This window comes from Lygodium microphyllum, chromosome 2 (genome assembly GCF_053477565.2).
Source record: "Lygodium microphyllum isolate KBCC chromosome 2, Lygodium_microphyllum_v1.1.10, whole genome shotgun sequence".
Lineage (NCBI taxonomy): Eukaryota > Viridiplantae > Streptophyta > Polypodiopsida > Schizaeales > Lygodiaceae > Lygodium > Lygodium microphyllum.
The window spans coordinates 100,451,533-100,474,451 of record NC_141136.1 but is presented as its reverse complement, the minus strand read 5'-3'; the positions used below and the strand labels follow the sequence as shown (position 1 = coordinate 100,474,451).

General features: G+C 38.1%; 1 protein-coding gene across 1 annotated transcript in view; it reads left to right on the top strand.

Moving 5' to 3' along the window:
- LOC148040084 (calcium-binding EF hand family protein) overlaps window positions 1–12,706 on the top strand; it is a 46,978-nt gene extending 34,272 nt beyond the window's left edge. The window contains exons 3-4 of the mRNA XM_087696598.1: window positions 6,735–6,925; window positions 12,032–12,706. Coding sequence (XP_087552724.1) covers window positions 6,735–6,925; window positions 12,032–12,379 — 539 coding nt within the window. The 3' untranslated portion in view covers window positions 12,380–12,706. The remainder of the gene's footprint in view (window positions 1–6,734; window positions 6,926–12,031) is intronic.
- The last annotated feature ends 10,213 nt before the right edge of the window (window positions 12,707–22,919 follow it).

The following is a 22,919-nucleotide window of genomic DNA, read 5'->3' as shown; positions in this document are numbered from 1 at the left end:
CTCCTGGAGTGTTTGCAACAATCATCTTGGGATTGTTTTTGTTACATTTGTAGCAGCCTTTTCTTGCTGTGTACATGTTTCACTGTTGGAGATAAAGCATCATTAAGTATTTGCTGATCGAGAGCATATGATACAGCAACAACTTGTACTAAGTTTGTGTGGCCATTTCGGTAGGCTCGGACCCCAAAGAAAGTGGTAAAAAGCCATTTCAACAAAGCTCAGGGACCCCACAGAAAGTAGTAAGAAGCCTTTGAAAACATAATCTGAGTCATAGGTGGTTGACATTTCAAGTTGGTTATGCAAAAAGGCTGCATTTTCAGTAAAATTAATATCTCTATTAACAAATACTTTCTTTGTGCATGGATCATACAACTGATAGCCTTTGCTTTCCGAATTGGAGCCAATAAAAATGTATTTTAAGGCCTTGTCATTGAGCTTGCTACAAAGCTCCTTTGGCACGTGTATAGACTATGCATCCAAACATGGGAAAGTAGTCAATCTCTAGGTTTTTTTTCATGCCAAGCCTCAAAAGATGTGATAGTCTTTAGTGCATTTGTCAGTACATGATTTAAGACATGATTAGCACACTGAAGTCTCTGTTACGCGGATGTGAAATTTTGAGATACTTTAATCTTGCCGATGACATTTGATTAAGCTATTAATCAAATATGTAAGGTTGTTTAGCACATTTCATGCACATGGCAGTTATTTCATGGTAATAGGTGAAGAACCTCGAGGATGTAGTGGGTGTTAAAGGCAAAAGTTGTAATAAGTTATGCATGATAGGTACTAGGTGGTACTCGGTGTTAAATTTTGGCCTAGATCAATTTATTGGCCACTAATGTCAGATGTGACATTAGAGACTAGGCACTTATTAATTAATTAATTCCGATCTAAGGGCGAATAACTGCTCAGGGATACTTGGAAGACAAATTGGCCTAGCTAATTTAATTATTGATTGGTGAAATTAATTTTTTAAACACTAGAATAATTATTAAATTAATTTTCAGAATTAACATTTTAAAAATTAATTTAATAAGCTGAATAATGCTAGAAAATGGAATTAGAAGGTTGCTACTTGGCAAAGCTTGCCCATGCAAGTGGAAAAAACGTTTTTAGGGATTGGTGGAAGTCTATTCCAGCCATTGTGAGAGAGAAGGAGACTGTTAGAGAGTAAGGAGAGGTTACTAATGTGATTTACAGTCTCCAAGGATTAGTCCTACAGTATGTGACAACAGTTTGGAGCTCTCCAGGAGCAAGTGACAGTAGCTCAAGGTCCTTCTGGTACAGATGACAGCATATAGGAGGGGACAACAGTCTTTCTGGTGATCCTAAGTTGCAAGTGACAGCTCCATGGTTGTTTGAGTAGGGCAGGAACAGTTTTTCAGCATTTCTCGCGATGAGACTTTGAAATTTTTGTCTCCACAACATTCTCTCTCATCCCCTAGCCATCTCTTAACTTATCTCAACATTTTCCAGTAGTTTGAGCCATCAGAGAGAGAGATTTTAGTCAATCTCTATTATAAACCCTAATTTATAGCAGAAATCAGGGTTTTGATAGCCACCTCAAGATGTGTGCTTAGAATGAGGACCTAGGACTTAATTCCAGCAGCTAAAATTGAGGAATTTTTGGGAGATTCAAGAGGCTAACTAGCCAATATTAGATTTGGGATTGAACTTGTCTTTCGAGGAGCAAGGTAAAGGCCAATTCCCAAGTAAACTAGGGGGCAAATTAGTTTGGAGGCTTGCTGGTTAGTTTTGATAGCAAAAGACACTTGGAATAGTGGAGGAGATCAGAGGATCTCGGTTGTACTTCTTCCATTTGCAATATAAGATAAAGAAATACTACAAGGTGCGCCAATTTTGGGGCCAATAGGGTATCCAATGTCCAAGATTAAAGTGGCAAAGTGTGCATTTTCAGTTTACATGAATTTTATGCTTGTTGTAATTAATGCTTAATCAGGTTATTTACCTCCCTATTCGAGGAGGAAGGTTGGCTTCAGTCCATCTAGCCAAAACTTATGTGGCAGCCCTTTGATCTTAAGCATATATCTAGTCATTTCCACGATAATCCGATTCTTTCTTTGCCAGTCTGCTGAGGGGTCATCCTCATAGTGGCGTGATGTGTGATACTTGTTTCTTGCAGAGATTTCTCAAAAGCACGAGACATATATTCTCCTTCTCTATCCGTGCGAAGTATCTTCACTTTTCAACCAGTTCTTGCCTCAAGCTTAGCAACCTAATGTTTAAAGTGCATGAATACATCAGATTTTGCTTTCAGCCCGTATACCCAAGTATACCATGAGTAGTCATCTACAAAAGTGACAAAATAGAAGTGACCCTGAAGTGTTTGTGTCCTCATGGGACCACATATATTAGAGTATACCAGCTGCAATTTTTGGACAGCATGCACGGCACCATCCATTTTGAAAGCAAACCTGTGCATTTTACCCAAGATACATCCTTCATTTGCATGGGGAGGTAGGGTCTCCATAGGAGGTAAGGCGTCCACTATCTAACAATGCTGAAGAGTCTATTAGATTGCCAAAACTCATATGATTGAATACGGCAGGCCATAGTTCCGCATTCTGCATAGCAGGCATAAGAGTTCTAATTGCCAGAGCATCATGAGAACTCCTCTCATATATGTCTAACAAGAAAAGATTCGTATACAAGGTGCCTGAAGATTAATCGAGAAGCATAATCAAGCTCTTTGTCGCTTTGACAATACACTTGTCATTCTCAAGGATAACTTGAAATCCATGCTTGTTGAAAGCTGAAATGGATAAGAGATTCTTTGTGATACCTCTCACAAACAAGATATCTAGAAGCATAAAATCTGAGCCATGTTGAGAAACCAAGTCATTCAATACATTTTTCTTGCTCCATTCCTATTTTTGGTTTCCATTTACAGCCCCAAAAAGGCTTTCTGGGTGTCTCTCTCTCAAGAGTTGAGGCGCCACTCAAGCGACTTCAATGGGTGCTACTCAAGAGAGTCCCATAAAAGACATCTCAAGCTGGTTTAGAGGTCTTGCATGACCGAATATAATGTACAATAGCCCTCTTAATTGAAAGGGCAATCAATGAAAAAGCCTGTGCATCCTTTGAGTTCCACTTTCTTTGTTCTGTTGTAGGAGGAGTGGGAGCAACAGTAGGAGCAGCTGGTTGTTCTCTAGCACCATGTTGAGGTGTTTGAGGTGCAAGCTGTCCGTCTCTATAAATCACCAATGACATAGTTCGAAAGATCCTTTGCAAAAAGTAGATTGCACATCATAAAACTCCACAAGGGATAGTTGGTGCCATCTAGCTTATCCTCTTGAGTGAGGGCTCTCAAAATGCTTGTGTGATCCCGGTTGTTGTGATGTGACATTTCGAAGAAGGAAAGTTTATTTCAAGGTTGCATTGCCGGGATTGCCACGAGGATGTGATATTTGAATTTCAAGGTTCCATTATTGGGTTTGTCATTGAAAATGAATTTAATGGGCTTAATAGTGCTGGAAATTCAGTTTAAACTGTTGATTCTTGGCAAAATTTGTCCATACAAGTTTGGGAAAGCTGATTTAGTGCTGAAGGGAGAAGGAAAATCTTGTTTTTGCACTTTGGAGTTGTTGGGAAGAGGTGTTGGATAGTTGTTGCTTACTCTTGGGCCATTGGCAAAACTTGCTCATGCAAGTTTGGGAGAGCTGAATTGGGGCTGAAGGGAGAAGGGAAATCTCGATTTTGTGCTTTGGAGCTGTTGGGAAGAGGTATTGGACTGCTATTGCTTGCTCTTGGGGCCACTTCCTAGCGATTGGAGACCATTGTTGGTGAAGGTGATTGCATATTCTTGACCATGAGAAGTTGGTGATCGTGGCTAATGTAGTTTCTCTTGAAGATTACAGCCCTTGATGCTCCCTTTGCTGTTGGTGAATCCATTTGGGTTTGGAGAATTGGGTCAGCAGCTGAGTTTCACCAAATTCTTGCGACAAAACTTTGAATTTTCTCTCTCCAACATTCTCTCTCTTTCTCTGGTCATTTTCTAACTTTGCTCCAAGTTTTACAACAATCTAGGCATTAGAGGTGGAGATTTTGGTGAATCTTTGCTCTAAACCCTTATTTACATTAAAAATTAGGATTTGCTACCACCAGGGGAAGCATGCCCAGATTTGAAGGCTTTGGACTTGAATTTTGAGAGCTGAAATCAATGTATTTTAGGAGGATTTAAGAGGTCACCCAACATGCATTGAATTTGGGGCTAATTTATTTCCTAAGGAACACGATTGAAAGGCAACCCCCTAGCAAATCAAGGTGCAAATTGATTTGAAGGCTTGTTGGTTATTCATGGCATCAAGAGGCACTTGTATTAGTGAAGGAGGTTAAAGAATCTTAGTTGTACACCATCCATTTGTAATATAAGGTAAAGAAATATTACAAGGGGCGACATGTTTTGGGGCCAATCCGATGTTGGTTATTCAAGATTAAGCGGTAAATAAATTTTATTTTATGTGAATTTGCTTCTTGTTGTAAGTGTTAATCAAATAATTGCCACCCTTTCAAAGAAGGAAAGCTTGTTTCACGGTTCCATTGCCGAGATTGTCATGGGGATGTGATATTTAAATGTCACTGAAAATGAATTTAATGGGCTTGTTAGTTGAATTTGTGGTAAGGTTTTGGGGCCAATTGGGTGTTGGTTGTCCAAGATTAAGTGCTTAAGTGTGTATTTCATTTTATGTGAATTTGCATCTTGCTATAATTAAGTGTTAATCAAGTAATCACCATCCTTTTGAAGAAGGAAAGCTGGTTTCAAGGTTCCATTGCTGGGATTGTCACGGGGATGTGATATTTGAATTTCAAGGTTCTATTGCTGGGATCGTCACTGAAAATGAATTTAGTGGGCTTTATAGTGCCGGAAATTCATTTTGAAAGACAGACACTTTGCAAAATTTGCCCATGCAAGTTTGGGAATGCTGAATCGGAATTGAAGGAAGAAGGAAAATCTAGTTTTTGCATTTTGGAGCTGTTGGGAAGAGGTGTTGGATTGCTGTTACTTGCTCTTGGGCCAATTGCAAAACTTGACCATGTAAGTTTGGAAAAGTTGAATTGGGGTTGAAGGGAGAAGGAAAATCTCGATTTTGTGTTTTTGAGCCGTTGAGAAGAGGTGTTGGACTGCTGTTGCTTGCTCTTGGGGCCACTTCCCAACCATTGGAGACCATTGTTGGTGAAGGTGATTGCACATTCTTGACTAGGAGAAGTTGGAAATTGCTGCTGATGCAGTTTCTCTTGAAGATTACAGCCCTTGATGCTCTCTTTGATGTTGTGTGAATCCATTTGGGATTGGAAAACCAGGTCAGCAGCTGAATTTCACCAAATTCTCGTGATAAATCTTTGAATTTTCTTTCTCTACAACATCCTCTCTCTTTCTTTAGTCATATCTTGATTTTGCTCCAAGTTTTACAGCAATCCAACCATTGGAGGTGGAGATTTTGGTGAATCCTTGTTGAAACCCTAATTTTTATAAAGAATTAGGGTTTTGCTGCCACCGTGGAAAGCATGCCCAGATTTGAAGGCTTCGGACTTGAATTATCAGAGCTGAAATCAGTGTATTTTAGGAGGATTCAAGAGGTCACCCAACGGGCATTGAATTTGGGGCTAATTTATTTCCCAAGGAATAGGATTGAAGGGAAATCCGCTAGCAAATTAAGAGGCAAATTGATTTGAAGGCTTGTTGGTCATTCATGGCATCAAGAGGCACTTGTATTAGTGGAGGAGGTTGAAGAATCTCAGTTGTACACCATGGATTTGCAATACAAGGTAAAGAAATATTGCAAGGGGCGCCAAGTTTTGGGGCCAATCCGATGTCGACTGTCCAAGATTAAGCGGTAAAGCATGTATTTCATTTTATTTGAATTTGCTTCTACTGTAATTAAGTGCTAATCGGGTTATTACCACCCTTTTGAAGAAGGAAAGCTTGTTTCAAAGTTCCATTGCCAGGATTGTCATGGGAATTTTCAGAGTTGTAATGAGTGTATTTTAGGAGGATTCAAGAGGTCACCCAAGGGGCATTGAATATGAGGCTAATTTATTCCCCAAGGAGTTAGTGGATGCTAGTGGCAGCTAGGCACCCTATAGGTTCCATTGGTCTCTACATCTTCCTTACCAAGACTGTGGCAAACTAAGGGCTTGACACATTTTGCAAGGAAGAGGAGTTGGTGTGGTGGGTGGGATAGGAAACAAGGAGACAATAAACTATGAGTTGATACCAAGGTGTCTATCTTAGTGGTTTATTTTTTATGGAAGCATTTTCCATCTCAACTTGGTGGAGATGCAAGCTACAACTGGATATTGCATCTATGAGGGGCTCAAAAGGCAATGAGATTTACAGCCTAAATTGTATCTCCCAAGATGCAGGCTTAAAGAGGTATGTTTTGGCATTTCATATGGTTTTTCACCATCATGCTCAATTTGCACCTTTATGCCACCCATTGAACTCCTCTTCCCTAGTGATTGCACCACATGTGGCAGTTTTTAGAGCACACGAACCCAGGCCTAGCATGTGTTACTTGGATTAAGCATGCTTCAGGACTCTTATTTGTAGCTGTAATTTCTAGAGAATTTGAGGGAAATTTAGAAATGAATGAATTTAAAATTTGGTGTGTTAAGAGGTTGAATAACTTTTGTTTTCATGCAAGTCTATAAATAGGGGTGTGCTTAATAATTTACAGCATTGACCTATACATTCCGTGGTGTTTCTGCAGCTGAACCAAAGGAGAACACGGTTTCAAAAATTCTTGAACAATATGTGAATGCTGGAGATCAAGAAATAGGTCAAGCACAATTTGCAAAACTTCTTCAGAAGGTCCTTGAAGACCTTGCAACATCTCTTGCAGCGAACCCAAGATCTGTCTTGTTGAATGTGAAAGTCAACAATGGGTACCATTTAAAGAAGGTTGGCCTTTCTTTTTTCTAATGTTCGCTATGCGTTTGTGGTGTTATGTGGCAGCCTTGGATCTCATGCTGGATAATATGCTTTAATTTATGGTTTATTTAAAATGTTTGTGTTTGAACTCACTTATAAATATTGTTTAAATTCTCAAGCTAAGATTGTCTTGTTTTTGAACGAACTTTCTGCTGTTCTTTATTGGCACTGCATGAATATTGTTAATGTAGTAGAGATTTTTGTTAAGATAATCCTATCTATTGCTGGTGCCCAACTGTTTGCTTGTACTTCCATCCGGAGTTGCACTATGATGTAGCAAAAGCATAATGACTATTCCTGTTCTTTCTAGGATTTTCTAGCTCCTTGCAATTGAAATAATTGGCACATGGAAGATATATGAATGTACTTCTATTGACCAAAACTTATTAATGTACATGATTGTGATGAGATCTACATAGGTGAGTGACGAAAGTGGATGAAGTGCCAAACTCTAGAGCTCATCAAAGATGAAAGGATCTCATAGTTACACCATCTTGTGGAGACTATTCTCTACAAACCAAGGGAATTGATGGTATTGTGGCAATGTAATCTTGAAACCAGCTTTCCTTCTCGGAGAGGGTAGTAATGACATGATTAACTAATAATTACAGCAAGTAATTAATTACACAAAATTGAAATGCACAATTTACAACTTAATCTTGGACAATAGACAGCCGATTGGCCCCAAAATTGGCGCTCTTTGTGGTATTTCTTGCAATGTGGATGGAATACATTTAGATTTCTTGAATCTCAGTCCTTCACTCTCTGATTGCCTCTTGTTGTCAAGAATAACTAGCAAGCTTTTAAACCAAATTGCCCCTTGGTTTGCTCGGGGATTTGGCCTTCAATTGTGCTCCTTGGGTGACAAATTCAGCCCCAAGTGTTTGTTGGCTAAATGGCCACTTCAATCTCTTGAAATTGCCCCAATTTTAGTGATTGAAATTCAAGTCTCTAGACCTTAATTTTGAGTAGACTTTCCGAGGTGGTTGTTAAATCCTAATTTTTGCTGTAAATTAGGGCTTATAGCATAGAATAGTCAAAATATCCACCTCCAGTGGTTGATATTGTTGGAAATTATTGAAGAAGAATGGGAATAGGCTTGAGAGAGAAAATTTTGATTTTTGTTGTGAGAAATTGGAGAAAATCAATTGTTGCCCTATTTAGACAGCCATGGAAGTTGTCATAGACTGCCAAATCCTCCCAAAACTGCTGTCACATGCATCTACAAGGCCTTGGGCTGTAGTTACCTAGTCCAATTGTAAATTCCCCTTGAGTGCTGATGCGTGCAACAAAACAACTCCTCCATAGATTCTCCACCTTTAGAATGGTCTTTTTTTTCATGAATATCTGTATATTAATGTAATGGAAATATTTACATTAGGCCTTTAGGCCAACCAAATAGAATGGTAATAACTCACATGAAGCCATCAGGCCATTAGAACATTCTACTACATGAGCAGAAGCTCTCTAAAAACTATCAAGTACCAAAACGACAGGAACAAATGAAGGCGATCATCAAGAGGGTACAATAGGGGGTGCATCGAAGAATATCCATGCACGGGACAACCACCTCTCCAATAATGAGGCTAGATGAAATCATAGAAGAAATCTACCATAAAAGCAAGCCTCTCACTTGACCATAGATACTTGAGGCGGAATCAAACATAGAAGCATTTCTAGCTCGCCAAATGTGCTAAAGACTAGTCCATTGTATGAATTGAAAGAGGTACTCGTAGGGGGAAAAGGGATGAATGCGTATATATGTAGAGATGCTTTCACTTGGAAGCCTGTCCAATTGGGTTTTTGATCAATCAAGCATCCCGAAGTGTCCAATTCACAAAACACAATGCTATGTAGTCCATGGAGATATTGGTCCCCTTTTTATAGGGAGTTTGTACATATAAGTTTGAACAAAGATTTCATGTGTAGTAAATGACTAGGCACTATGGACACTTGCACATATAAGTTTGGACAAAGATTTCATGTGTAATCAATGAAAGTATGACCAAAGTCCTTTGTATGCCAAGGTGTCTTGTGCTAGGCACAGTATGACACTTGATCTTGCACGAGTATAGCTGACCTATTCTTACAGCCTTCGAGGTTGGGTTGCTTGTAGGAAATTCAGCTAGCGGTGAGATGAGTCCAAAGATAATGAAATGGGGTGCCCTATATATAGTGATGCCATAATTTAAATATCGATGACTACCAATAGTTCCTTCTCTTGTATGTATAACACCTTTGTGTATTAGTGAGCTTATGACTCATGAATGCGATAGGTAACAAAGTGACACCTAAAGTATAATAATTAGCATCTGCATGAACTTTTGTAGGGTCTATTTGGATTGACAATTTGTAGCATTAGCTCAATTGTAACCAACTATTTCAATGTTTGAAAACGTTGATTAAGCTTATGAGTCTAGACGATTGGCGGACTAACATGCTACTTGCTACTTCGGATACTCTTAATAAGCAAACATGTCTTGTACTCAACTATGTTAGCTTAGTCCTTAATTAGCTTTCAAAAGAAGTGGATGAAACTCAACAATGATTTTACTTGGCTGACGATTCGAAGAGTGGACCGTTTAAGCACTACTCTTACCTTTTTGTGGTTAATTCTAATGCCATTAGTTGAGATGAAATGCCCAAGGTACAATAACTATATGTGAAAAAAGCTTGCACTATGTATGCTCGGGAAATGGAATCCATATATCAGACACGAGACTATCGCATACAACAGTGAGTCACTGGTTGTGTGGGCACCGGCACCGGCTCCTCTCTCCACGGGAACTCCAGGTGGTGAACTGACCAATTGAGGAGGAGCCCAGAATAAATAGGCACAAATAATGCCATAAAATATGTCAGGTCGGCCAGCAATAAATGCCCAATATGACCATAAAATGACACAATAAAAAATGCCTAAATAACCTAAATAATGTGCCCAAGCCCTACAGCTCAGACTCACACATGAGCTGACATATCTGCTAACACCAACACCTTTGCAAAAATCTTATACATACTACCCATCTAGTGTTTAAGAGTGGAAGGCGAAGCCACCTTTGGAATCAACTTAATAATAGCGTCTTTACATGAAGTAGGTATAATCCCAATTAGTGAGACTTCTTGAAACAGTGTCAAGGGTGCTGCCAACTGGTTTGCATATTTTGTGAAAAATTCATTAGCGAGGCCATCCCAACTTGGGATTTTTCCTTGGTAAAATGTACCAAAACCTCAATTATCTCATCTTCACATATATCTACATCTAAGCTCACAGCTATATCAAGCAAGACTTAATCCCTGGTCAAATCATAATACTAAGACCAAGCTGTTGTTATTTTGTCTGAAATGTGTTACTGTGACCCAAGTAGACCCATAAAATATGCCCTACACATATGGGGATATATAACCATTTGATGGACAGAATTTTGGAGTCTTAATATATATTGCCTTGCAAAAGAGGCATGCAAACCATGATAAAACTTATGAGTGTGACAATTGTTACTCTGCAAGCCCTCTAACAAGACAACAATCTTAGCTTGTTGATAAGATTGCAGCTGAAAGTCTTTAATGAGATCTAGCAATTGCATAGATAGTGAAACCTCTAGATGATCATATAGAGAATCAACCAAAATTAATGCACTAATACCAGGAGTTTCTCAATAGCATCCAATCTTTAGTGATGTGCTTGTTTCTCTGGTTACTCTTCATTTTCTCATATTTGGATGAAACAAATCACGCATTATCTGTCCGAAAGCTGCAGGAGCATTGGTTAAAATTAATATTGTTCGTATTCCATTGGAAAAGTGGTTCTTGGGACGTTCCATCCTTTCAGGACATCCTTAGGGGGTATTTGTATTTGGCAATAGCTGGATCTTAGATCAATCTTGGTAAAATATTGCACAAAATGAGTTGATCAATGAGATCATCTAGTTTGGGCAACGTATGAGTATTCTTGAATAATTACTGTATTGAGACCCTTGTAATGCACATAGAAGGGCATCGAGAATCGGGAAGCATTGACTAGATCTAAACAAGGGGAGTGACAAGCAAGGGCGTTTGGTAGGTGGTGGAATGGGGCCCTTCATGGCTCTGCAATTTAATTATGTTGGGTTTGAGACATCAAATGTAAGTTTGTGTGCTCTTGAAAATCCAAATGTTCTTGATTACTCTAGTGTCAAGAGCACCTATGCCCTGAATACCATGTGAGATCTGAACTCTAGCATCATAAGTGAGAATACTAGGGCTCATGTAGAGAATTGTGTGTAATAATGCCTAAACAAAGAAAGAAAGGTAATGTGTACTAAGTATAGGGCCAAGTACAATGTAGCCAAAGTGGAGGTGGAGGCTTGAAGCAAAGGTGGTAGAGAAACCCTAACAAGCCTCTATCTCTCTAGGAGCAGGCTGAAGGGGAGTTGATGGCATCATCAATGACACCAGAAACAAGAAGAAAGAGTGTCATACTTAGACCTGAATGCAGGTGCAGCCAGCCAATCTTGATACCAGGTGATGAAAAATAGGGAAAATTCCAGCCAATCAGCTGTGTGGCAGCAAAGGGCAGAGAGATACAGCTCTGTGTGGTTGCAATGGTAATGTGGCAGCTGCATTAATGGCAGAAGCAGCAAGGCACCTCCAAGGCCGGAAAAACACAGTAATATCTTCATTCAAGGCAGCTCCTAGGGCAGCAAAAGTGGCATCAACAGCAGCAACAACAAAATGCAGCTCTGAGAGGAGTCTGAACAAGTCTCAGGCAGGAATAAAACGAGGAGGGACAGAGAAACTGCAGGCTTCTTCACAAGGATGAAGATTGACTTATGAAAGATTACAGAACTCGAACTTTGGATTCATGGCATTTGAATAGAATCTGTCTGAACCAAAAAAGTGAATTGAGTCGTGCCTCTATTTCTTTTACTTGCATATAACGGTGAAATAAGTGTATGGTTACTTTGATGTGATTGCTGTTACATTGTCAGGAACATCACTACTTTTGGACAACGCATGAACTTCTGAAAGAAATTTTCACCTGTGCGCAATGTGCTATTATGATCTGTTTTAGACTCCAATATGGTGTGCGTTTTTCAGATGCTGGAGGATACAGATCTTTTGTCTAGAACTGCAGATGGATTGTTTGAGGAATTTGATTCAACAAAGGATGGGAAGTTAGACAGGGCTGAATTACGCCAGTTTTTCGAAGGCAAAGCTACAGTGTTTGGCCTGCCTCCAAGGGAATCAAGTGATCTCGTTGGACAACTTTATGACCAATTATTCTTAGTCACTGATGAAGATAAAAGTGGTGAGATTGACAAGAGCGAGTTTCGGGTACTTTTTCAGCAGATATTGGAAAGTTTTGCAGTGCAGCTGGAGTTCAGCCCCATTTTTGTAAGTCTGGGCACTGTGACAACAGAGTTGGCAGAAAAGGATGCCAGCTAGAAAATCATTGCTTCATCCGATTGGGCAAAAAATGGCTGCCTTGAGTGGACTGAAATGATTAGAGATTTTCCCAGGAAAAAAGAAGGGAAGATATTCTTGTTTATGAATATGTTCATGTGTAACCCCAAGGCAGAGTTTTCCTTTCAATCTTTTCTGTCCAAATTACAAGTGGCAGAATATGTCTTTGCATTTCACTTTGTACACATTGTGAACCCTGCTAAAAAAGGCAGGATAAAATGTGTTCCATGCCCATTTATTTTTACTAAAGTCATTCAGATTAATACAGATTTAAGGTTTTAACTGACACGGCAATGTTTGGTGGGTTATGCACTGAATGCTAAGATTTTTTGAAAATTTGCAGAATCCTGTCATACTTCTCTGTGCTCAACCTTATCCTCATTTGCCTCTTTTACATAGTCCCTTTCCCTTATTATTTTGAAAGGATTATGCTTTATTCGTATGATGCTAGAACTCTCTTTTTTCGCAATGGGAAGCTCTCTCTCTCTCTCTCTCTCTCTCTCTCTCTCTCTCTCTCTCTCTCTCTCGCGCATGCGCACTGTTAAGTACGTGCACATGCACACATATACATAAGAGCTCCTTGCACTAACCATTTTTCTTGCCTTAAGGTTATTGCAAGTGTTTCTATCTTTCAAGTTTGAATCCACAAGGGTTTATTGAGCAATCATTTAGGAGAATGGTGGAAAAATGTAAGGGTTAAAGGTCAGAATACAAAAAATTGCATTATGGCAAACAAATCTAGTTGCCATTGACCAATTTTCCATTTTTGTAACATACTAAAGTTGGGATTGCTGAAGGATGAACATTGGTGCCTTGCCGATAGGACATAAAAGGGAAGGTTAGAAACATTTAAACCATTGTAATATCTAGTATTCATAAAGGCTCCAAAGCTTGGATTCTCCTCTTAGTTTTCCAACAATGTATTGCTTGAGACAAGTATTTTAATTCGTCTTTGTCAAGTAGAACACAATGAGAAAGGATTCAAGAATACAAGCCCCATATGAAGGCCAAAATTTGGATAACTTTTGATAGTTTCAATTTTTGTTGCACTCATTATTTGCCCTTTCAAAAGAGACCTACGCTTTTGGATAAATTGCAAGTTGGATAATTTTTTTTAAATCAAAGCATTTGATGTTTAACTTTCCAATGGGAGCAACTTTGATTTATGGAAGCCATTTGGTCTAGGAAACAATGGCAAATGGTGTAATGTTATAAAGATATAGTTTTTGAGCAAATGCTTGTGGTGCAATCTAGTGCTTGGAATAAAGAAAACATACTATTGTGCTTATATATTGGCCAATTTTTTTCTTATTCATGCCTTGTATAATATTATGACACTTGACAAGTCCATAGATTCCATCTTTTTTCAAAGAACATAGACTCTTAGTGACACCTCTAGAAAAATTGTCATCTAGTTAAAATACAAAAAGACCATTAAAAGGGTAAAATACAAAGTACACAATATGCAATGTAAATCTAAAAGACTACAATTATAAAAATTACAAGTTCCAATTGAACGACCAATTTGGGAAGTTTTCATGTAAGACCATATGTCACTTGTAATGGAAGATGTTAGAGTCTTAAGTACGAATATAAGCCTCTCTTTATCCACTCAGAGTAACCTTCTAGTCTCGCATCGCTCATGCTAAAGTGCAAATTTGTTGTCTAGATTGTAGAGAGCCTTTATAGTAGAGTTGATATACAAATCAGTGGCATGATTGTACCTTGTCATCTCAATGAACCAAGCAATAATGCTAACACCGAGCTACCATATATGGCAATGCCCCTCCATTTTGCTTGTGAGAAGCTTGGTGTGGAAATCATGCTAAAGTGTCAAGAAACAACGAGAAATGAGTGACTCATCCACATACGGTGACTTTGTTTGTGACCAAAGCTACTATCCCCTAGATAACTATCATAGTCACTTGTATGATGGAAGACCATCATGCGAGGTTTCCTCCATACCACTTGGTTCTTAGGGCAGAACCATATGATGGAATGAGAAGTGCAATGAGAGGTAAAACATGGAGAGGAGAAGAATGCAAACTAGACATAGATGATCAAAGGCCCATGTTGCAAAGCCATAGGCATGCAACATTGAATTCCTCGAGTGTAGGTCAAAAATATGGTCAACTGGATATGGATGAAGGCACCACCTACTGTGTGGCTAAGGCTAGGCACACACCAAGATGGTGAAAGTATTGGCAATCTAGAGATTACCATAGATGTTCACACTAATTGATAGGTGTCTATGGAATTATATTCATTATTCTTAAAAAAGAAACCAATCAAAAAAAGTTTATGCACACTTTTGATGAATTGAAATTTTCCTCTTCCAATAGCCCCCTATCTTCCCCCTCCCCCCCCCCCCCCCCCCCCCCCCCCCCCCCCCACCCCCCCAAAACCACACACACACACACACACACACCCAAGGGTGTGAGGTTGATAGTTGTGCTAGGCTTGGAAGGAAACTACCTTTTAGCTTTCAAATGAAAAGTACACAGATTGAATGATGCCTCTTCCTTTTTCTTTCTGTCGCTATTGTGAACCCACCTTAAGATGCTTAAAATCTATCTAATGTTAGCACTATCTAATGTGGTGGATGCCTAGATGTGGAGCTATACATAAGATCTCAACACCAACTTTGGGAAAGAAAAACTCAAAAGAATCGAGGTGCATGTGCAAAATAAGTACAATGAAATGAGGGAAAAGATAGAGAGATCTCTAAAGGCTACAAATATCTACTACAAAATAATAGTACCTCATTAAAAAAACATCTACTATAAATGCTAGGGTAGAGCTATAGGGTAATGACACTTGAGTTGTCAGTGTAGATGCCAATGAAATGATCCTATAAATGACTATATGATGGGATGATTGTATGAACTCATATCTCGAAATGGGAACATAAGAAGACTATCCCAAATGCGCAAATTGAATGGAAGCATGGGAATCCTCCATGATGCTTGTGCAATTAGCTATTGCAAAATGTGGAACTTGTAAGAATTGCATGAAGATGTGTCTAGAAGTATAAATGTCCCATGTGGGATTGCTTGAGCCCACTTAAGGACCTGGAAGAAGGTGCCCCCCTATAAAAAAAAAGAGGCGCCCCCTTCCATGAATGGAAGGGCTCTTGTAGAAACTTGAATATCACTACTTGGACTTAAAAAGGATTCCTCTAGACTCCCTCTTAGATTGAAAGATACTTCAATGAACAATTTTCTAATAGCATGTCTTTTGTAGAAGAATCTAGGGAAGAAACATGTATGGGTATCCCCCTCAAGGGAAAGAACATGTAAAAGATGAATCCTCCACACAAAGACCAACTAGTTAATGCGCTAAAATATGGTATAAGAACTTTTCAATAATAGCATTGGAAGGAAAATGAACATCCTCTAAAACATGAATATGTACAACATCATCATCAATAACATTTGCAATAAAAGAAACCATGAATTATTGAAGTCAAACAATGAAATAATAAATTTAATACTAAGCTAATGGAGAATTTGACTAGCTCTTTCAAAAATTACATCTTATGTAGTGCAAGAAGCCCCCAAAAATAATGACAAAAGGGAGATGATTATTTTAAAAGTTGCGTAATAACTAGACAAAACTTGAGATAAGTAAGCATAGCAAATCTAAGAAGGCAAGTGAAGAGCATTCATAGTTCTCTTTGTTTGTAGTGCATGAATACAAGATACTTGTGTGGCAATTTCAAGAGATCAAATGAAAAGGATTCAAGGGTAGGTCCATTAGAAACTACCTCTTGTTTAGTGCGTGAAGGCAACAAGAAATGACAAGAGGGAATTGAGTGTTCTCAAAAATTGAAGGAACTTGAGTAAAATCAGCTAGGGAAAAGGGTCCATTACCAAATTTTGCCAAGGCCTAGGAATGTGTAATATGAGGGTGGGGCTCTGTCAGGGATAGTTTGATAGTGAATTGTCCTAAAAATCATGACCATATTATTCAAAAGCTCATAACTTTCATGACTGATGTCAAAACATAGTCATTCAAGTGCTCAAATTAAAGAGAGAACCTTCCAAGTACACTTTTGAGGTTTAACTTATATTTAACATCACTTATTAGCATTCTTTCAATGTGCTAGGTTGCTTTGCGAAGCTTCCATGAAGTGGCATCCCTTCCCCATGTATTGCAATTTTGAATCTTAGGATTCTCCCTTCTCTTTTTCTCTTCAATCTCTCTGTCTCTATGTGTGTGTGTGTGTGATCTATGACCTTTTTTCCTTGTGTTTTTATGTACTCTCTCTTCTTTCACAAAGAGAGAGAGAGAGAGAGAGAGAGAGAGAGAGAGAGAGAGAGAGAGAGAGAGAGAGAGAGAGAGAGAGAGAGAGAGAGATTCCTTTGCTTTCTTGCATGTAGAATGAATGATGTTGCATCATTTTTATTATTAAGCAAAATGCTTTATACTTGTAATGCACACATAGTAGAAAGATAGGTGACATTGCTTTTGAGGATGAGGTCAATGATGAGATTGTATGGATGATGTATTTTATCTATTAGTTGGCCTCATCGTTTGCAACAATAGAGAATGTGATGATTAAGTACGCCCCACTTTTGTGGTGGTGCTCTCCAAGGTAGTTCACCTTTTGGAATGGCATTCACTCTTAAATATGCTCGAATGCAAGGTTAGGAAACCAACATAAGTATGTGATATATTATTGTATATCATAGAAAGCATTCTATGAGTTAAAATATGGGATTAAGCCACACTTACCATGTTCAAATGAGAAAACTCTAGTTAGAACTCATGCAGTCCAGTAGGACTATGGCCAAGCTACTCACGATAGGGGGACTCAACAGTCAAGAAACATGTTGAACTAGTTCTCAACATATTGTGCACTCCATGAATGTTTGAGAATAGGAACTTAAACACTACTCCAATGTGAATGTTTATGGACCATCATGGCTGAGTTTGAGGAGTTGACTTGGCTCCCTTATTTATGTGGAGCCATTGATGGAACATACATATGACAACAAAAAAGAATTGAAAGATAGACGCTTCCCACCACAATAGATTTATTGACATGGGTTCTACTAATTGTCATTCCCAATTTTGTAGGTACACTTTTTTCATTTTCTAGCATTGTCACATTATGTGGAGGTTCCATTGTGTGCTTATCATTGTTTTTTCTTACATCGGGCATACTTAGATAGCTGCATGGTAAAAATATGCATTGAAATGAGGATCATCTATGGGTTTTGGGAATGGGTGAAGGGGGGCAAAGGGATTGGAAGAGTAGGGAAAGGGGAGAGCATAGGCATTTTCATTGCACATTGCATTGGCACAATGGATGTTTGCGTGATATACGTTAGGACATTGTGTAGCACATCGCTAGATTTGAGGCAGCTAGCAACGTGTAGCTCTTCTTTTGTAAGGACTTGGTTGATGTAAGGATGGGCCAATAAATGGTCGTTAAGCAGTTTGTTACATAGGATGGCCATAACCCTAAAAGAAGTAGGAGCTACGTACATGGGGTCATATTCCATAGCCCTGATTGCGCATCTTTGCTCGACATTCGTCGTAATTTGGCAACCTTTCCACTCCCATTGGAGGCATAAGGCATACCATTGTTGTAAGAATGAAGAGGTACAGTTTGAAAGACTCATGAGCTCTTCAAGCTCTTGGATTGGTGCAGAGCTGGTAGGCTTTCAGTATGAGGGCAACATCTTGCCGATGATTACTTTCTCCTTTGAGACTTCATCGCTAGCGATAAGCTCAGCTGCAACCTTGGGGAATTTGATGGTCATGAGTTTGTACTCTTCCCAGGTGCATGGTAAAGCACGAACTTCAGAAGCAAGTGGCTCATCAAGAAGGCCAAGGTCTAGCCACTCATAACTTCGGGTGAAGGTCGTGAATGTGCTGGCCAGCATTTTAATGCAAGGGAAGGAAAGATCTTCTTAGATAACAAAAGCAAGAACATGCTATTATGCAGGGTTCAATTTCTTCCAAGCTTGTTATTCATGTAGATAGGCCAAGTAGTTGAATGGATTTGCAAGTCATATAATTTGTTGGTCAAATTTTAAATATCAGTAAGTTTTATAATTTACTGTTAAGCATTAGCCCACGGGTTAGTTTAAGTTTTCTCAGTGTTAAGATATTCAATTTTTAATTCTATATTTATTGGCTTGTTAGTTGATTTGTGAATATTTTCTTAATTCAAGTTATTTATTTATCTATTTTAATTTAATTATTGGTATGCTATAGTATTTAATTATTATGTTACACTATATCACATATATATTTTTAATTTAACTTTATTATTACTTTAATTGCAATATTATCACTTTATTTTTTAGATTAATTCATTTAAAATATTTGTTTATTTTAGTTGAATTAGTTTATCAATGTTTGTTGTTTTGGTATTTTATTATTATAATTGCAAGTTGTTAATTTAATTGTTGAATATATGTTGGTTTATTTGTTAGTTGTAAACATAATTGTGATTTGATAGTTTAATTGTTATTTAGTTGATTAAGTTGATATTGTTTATGAATCCTCAAGTTAAAAAAAACCTTTCTTTTGTCTTCTATTTCCAAATAAATATTAAGGTTTTGTAATGTAACAAAAAGCTTTGAAATATACAAGATATGACGTTGCAATAGGGCGATATAAAGAAGACGATACATGCAACAAAATAAGATATTTTCTAAACATATCTAGATGCTCATTATTTCTATATCTAGAATATTTTTCCTTTGCTTTATTGAAATTGATCATGGAGTTTTAAAAATAGGTGTATTCATTCAATAAAAAAACATTTAGATGTATATATCTGAATGTTATTGAACCTATCAAAGTAACAAATCATTTGAGCTAGAAACCTTATTTATTGGAGTTTTGGTTTACAAAAGGTTTTTTTGTGTTAAACAAAGTGTGTCATATACTTAACTTTTTTACCCTTGGATTTCAAAGGGATTTACCAATTTAAAATTTATTAGATCATTTGACAGCATATATGATACAATCATATCCCTTGCCGCTTTGAGATAAGAATCTAATAGTATATCAATTTGGTTAACTCAAGGGATGGAGAAACCATGGTATCAAGATTATTTATATTATTCACCCATGCAGGATGAAATGGAGTGGAGAAAGCTAATATTCTAGAGGAACTATATTAGTGAACATATATAGAAAGGTTGTTCCACAAAGCCAACCCAAAATAAAGTAATGCAATACTTAAAGAGACAAGCAATGAGGGAATCATGACAAAAATCTAATGTAATAATAAGAAATCCTTAATATATTACGGGAATGCAATATCTATACTTAAACCTCCCTTCTATTTGTTATTCCATTTCCAACAAAGGTATCATCATATACCATAAATTGTGAAATCTCTCAATACAACTAATTATACCAAAACTCTTCTAGAGTATTTATAAGCTTCTCATGGATACTAAAATAGTTAAAGGTAATTATATCATGGATACCAAAATCACAACACAATTTATTATACCCAAATATTTTGATTCTTCTTATGTACAAGCAAAACATCACTCCATGTTAGTGTTGGGGGAAAAGGTGCTTGTGCCTAGCTGGCCGTATATTAGCTATACTAATAGTACTCGCACACCTATACACTGGAGGTGGCGGGTGCCCATCACTGTCACTTCATTCTTTATTCTTTTAGTGACATTTTAATAAGAGAAGGCCAGTCACACATTGTGACTATTGGAGTTCCCACATCCTCTCTCTCTCTCTCTCTCTCTCTCTCTCTCTCTCTCTCTCTCTCTCTCTCTCTCTCTCTACCATAGCTTTTCCTTTTGCTTGTGTGCTTCCACTTTGGGCTCACTCCCTTCAAATGGTATCAGAGGAGTTGAGATCAAGGATCTCTTCTCTTCAATTTGCTTCAGCCTAAGACAAAGCTTTAGCTTGTAGGTTCCATGGCAATTCAACTCTCTTCTTCTCAAGGTATGAATCTTGCTCGTGCTTCTTCTCCGGTTGCTCCCTCCACTTGAGGCTTGTTGTAGACCTTGGATAACCTTGTTTGAGGATTAGTTTGTGCTCAAAAGTAATCATTACCAATAGCAGGACCATCAACAACATTAGCGTGATCTATGCCTATTCCAAGCTTGGTCTTCCCTACTTCTCCTATAGACATTGTAGCCCTCCTTTGGCTCTTGTGGCACTTGGCATTCAATAGGCATTATTTTCCTTCCTTCGTGACATTGGCATTTAGTTTGGAGTATTGGTTTTGAGCTTGAATGCTTTGGCTATTCACTGTTTACATAGGTTAGCATGCTGTCATAAAACAGGGATAACCATTACTTCATTGTTTGAGCTTCATTGATGCTTGACATACTCCTATGCATTGATGTTGGTATGATTAGTACATGTCTTGAGATACTTCTTGGATAGGTTTTCTCAGTTTGAAGTAGGGTTCTTTGTTGTATATATAGTGGACATCAAGTATGTCAGTTGAATGCGTTATGCATTGAAGGCTTATATGCTTCTTGGGTATGACATATACTAATGCACATACTTGGCATAGATGTATGGGCTTGGACATGTCTATGGTAACATTTGAGACTCTTTTTAGAGCCACATAAGATGCTTTGATACCTTGGTTTTATGTTTCAGTTGCTTCCCTCATTGACATTATGGCCTTGACTAATATATTGGGTTTTATGCTTTCGGATGTATGCTATATGGATCTTGGATGTATGGATGCCATCCCCATGATGTTTTGAGCTTTGCTTGCTCATTTGGCATTCAACTTTTGTTTCAATGGGAGCTATTTAGATTTATGTATTGAGCCACATTTGACACTTGGATGTACAGTTGGTATTAGAGCTCAGTGCTTTGGTCATTTCTTTCCTCTTTTTCTTCAAATCTACTTTCCTTTTCAAAGTAGAAAAACCCTATTTCACTTGGATACACAGGAATATTACATGCATATGGTAGCCTTCTTAAAGGAGGTGCAAAGTTATGGCATGATCTAGAGATGTATTTGGAGGTAATAAGGTTAATTTAGCAGGCTATCACAAAATTTTGTGCATATTTTAGAGGTCTTTGGTTAAAGTGGAGTCTTAGGAGTTAGGAAAAGCTTAGACCCTCCGGAGTAGATTGAAGCCTTCTTTCTCATCTTCTGACATCTCTTGCCATTAAATCTTGACTTCAAGCACACAAATACCTCAAGCAAGCTTCATGTCTCATCCTCGAGATCCATCTACAATAAGTATTAATCAACATTGCTCAAGAACTGGAAGGATTGAAGCCTCTTGTTCATCACAAGGCATTGTGGAGCCAAATTTTGGGAGATCTTCTATGAAGAGAGCAAATCTTTTGGAGGGGGCACTCAAGGAAGTTGAAGGATCTTCACCATTGAAGCTTCATCAGCTTCCGAGTGTTTGATGCTTACCATTGCATGGGATTGAGCTTCAAGGAGTGATTGGGCACCATGCATGAAGCTATGGTTGAAGTAGGACTCCACTAAAGAGGTAATTCATTGGATCTCATCCAAAACCCCATTAATCCACTTGATTGAGCTCTTCTTTTTATTGAAATGGGAAATATTAGATTAGCCCATTGTACTAATGGATTGAATAAGCTCAAAATTTCCATTGAGTAATCTATGTAGCAATGTATTCATTGTCACTCCCATCCTCTCGAGTTTTTCTTGTAAATCTCTAACCATGGATTTCCTAACCTTTTTGTGATGATCTATTGATAATAGCTTCAAATATTCTATAACAACGGGTAATTGGCATTTGGTGAGTTACTGGACTGCCAATTCAATCCCTCCCCTATCCAGTAAATTGTTCATTCCATGCATCTCATGAGAAAGTTAAAAGTTTATTTTCATCAATGCATGTCATGCATCTTGTTGAGAATAGCAAATGATGCTTAACATGAATTCCCATAGAGGTTGGATGTATGCCCAAAAGATGCTTGCCCATAAGAGGCTTTGTATGGAAGATAGACATATGATGTATGCTCTATGAAGAGATGTCCAAAATCCCATATGCACAGTGAGGAGAGTGGTACTATAAAAAAAGCTATAAAGGCATGTACTTGTTGACACTCATTTCAATGTAAGAGTACTATTATTCTGTGTCACTCAAGATTGTCTTTATGAGTCCAAGTTAATCTATCTTGGAACCTAATTCACTTGAGTTACAATTCTTTATCTCAATCATGTTTTATGTTTATAATATCCGTCCACCATAGCTAGCATAGCTCTAGATAAATGTTTCTCAACATGGTATCAGAGCCATGGTGAGCTATGGCTAGCTTCATTCGAGTAGAGTCCTTCTTTAGCCCTATTTTATTATGAATGGATAGTAGGAGTTGAACCCACCTTAAGGCTCTCTACCATATCCATACCTTAGGCCATTTCTTCTCTTCCTCTCTCGCTGCTTAAGAGATCCCTAATCAAACATCCATGCATGCTCCTGTCATCGTCAACGAGACGTACCTCAAAGCTTTGACAAGACTCGGCGCAACCTCCAACATGATGAACCATGAAGTCTGATATGATGAAGACATGGAATAA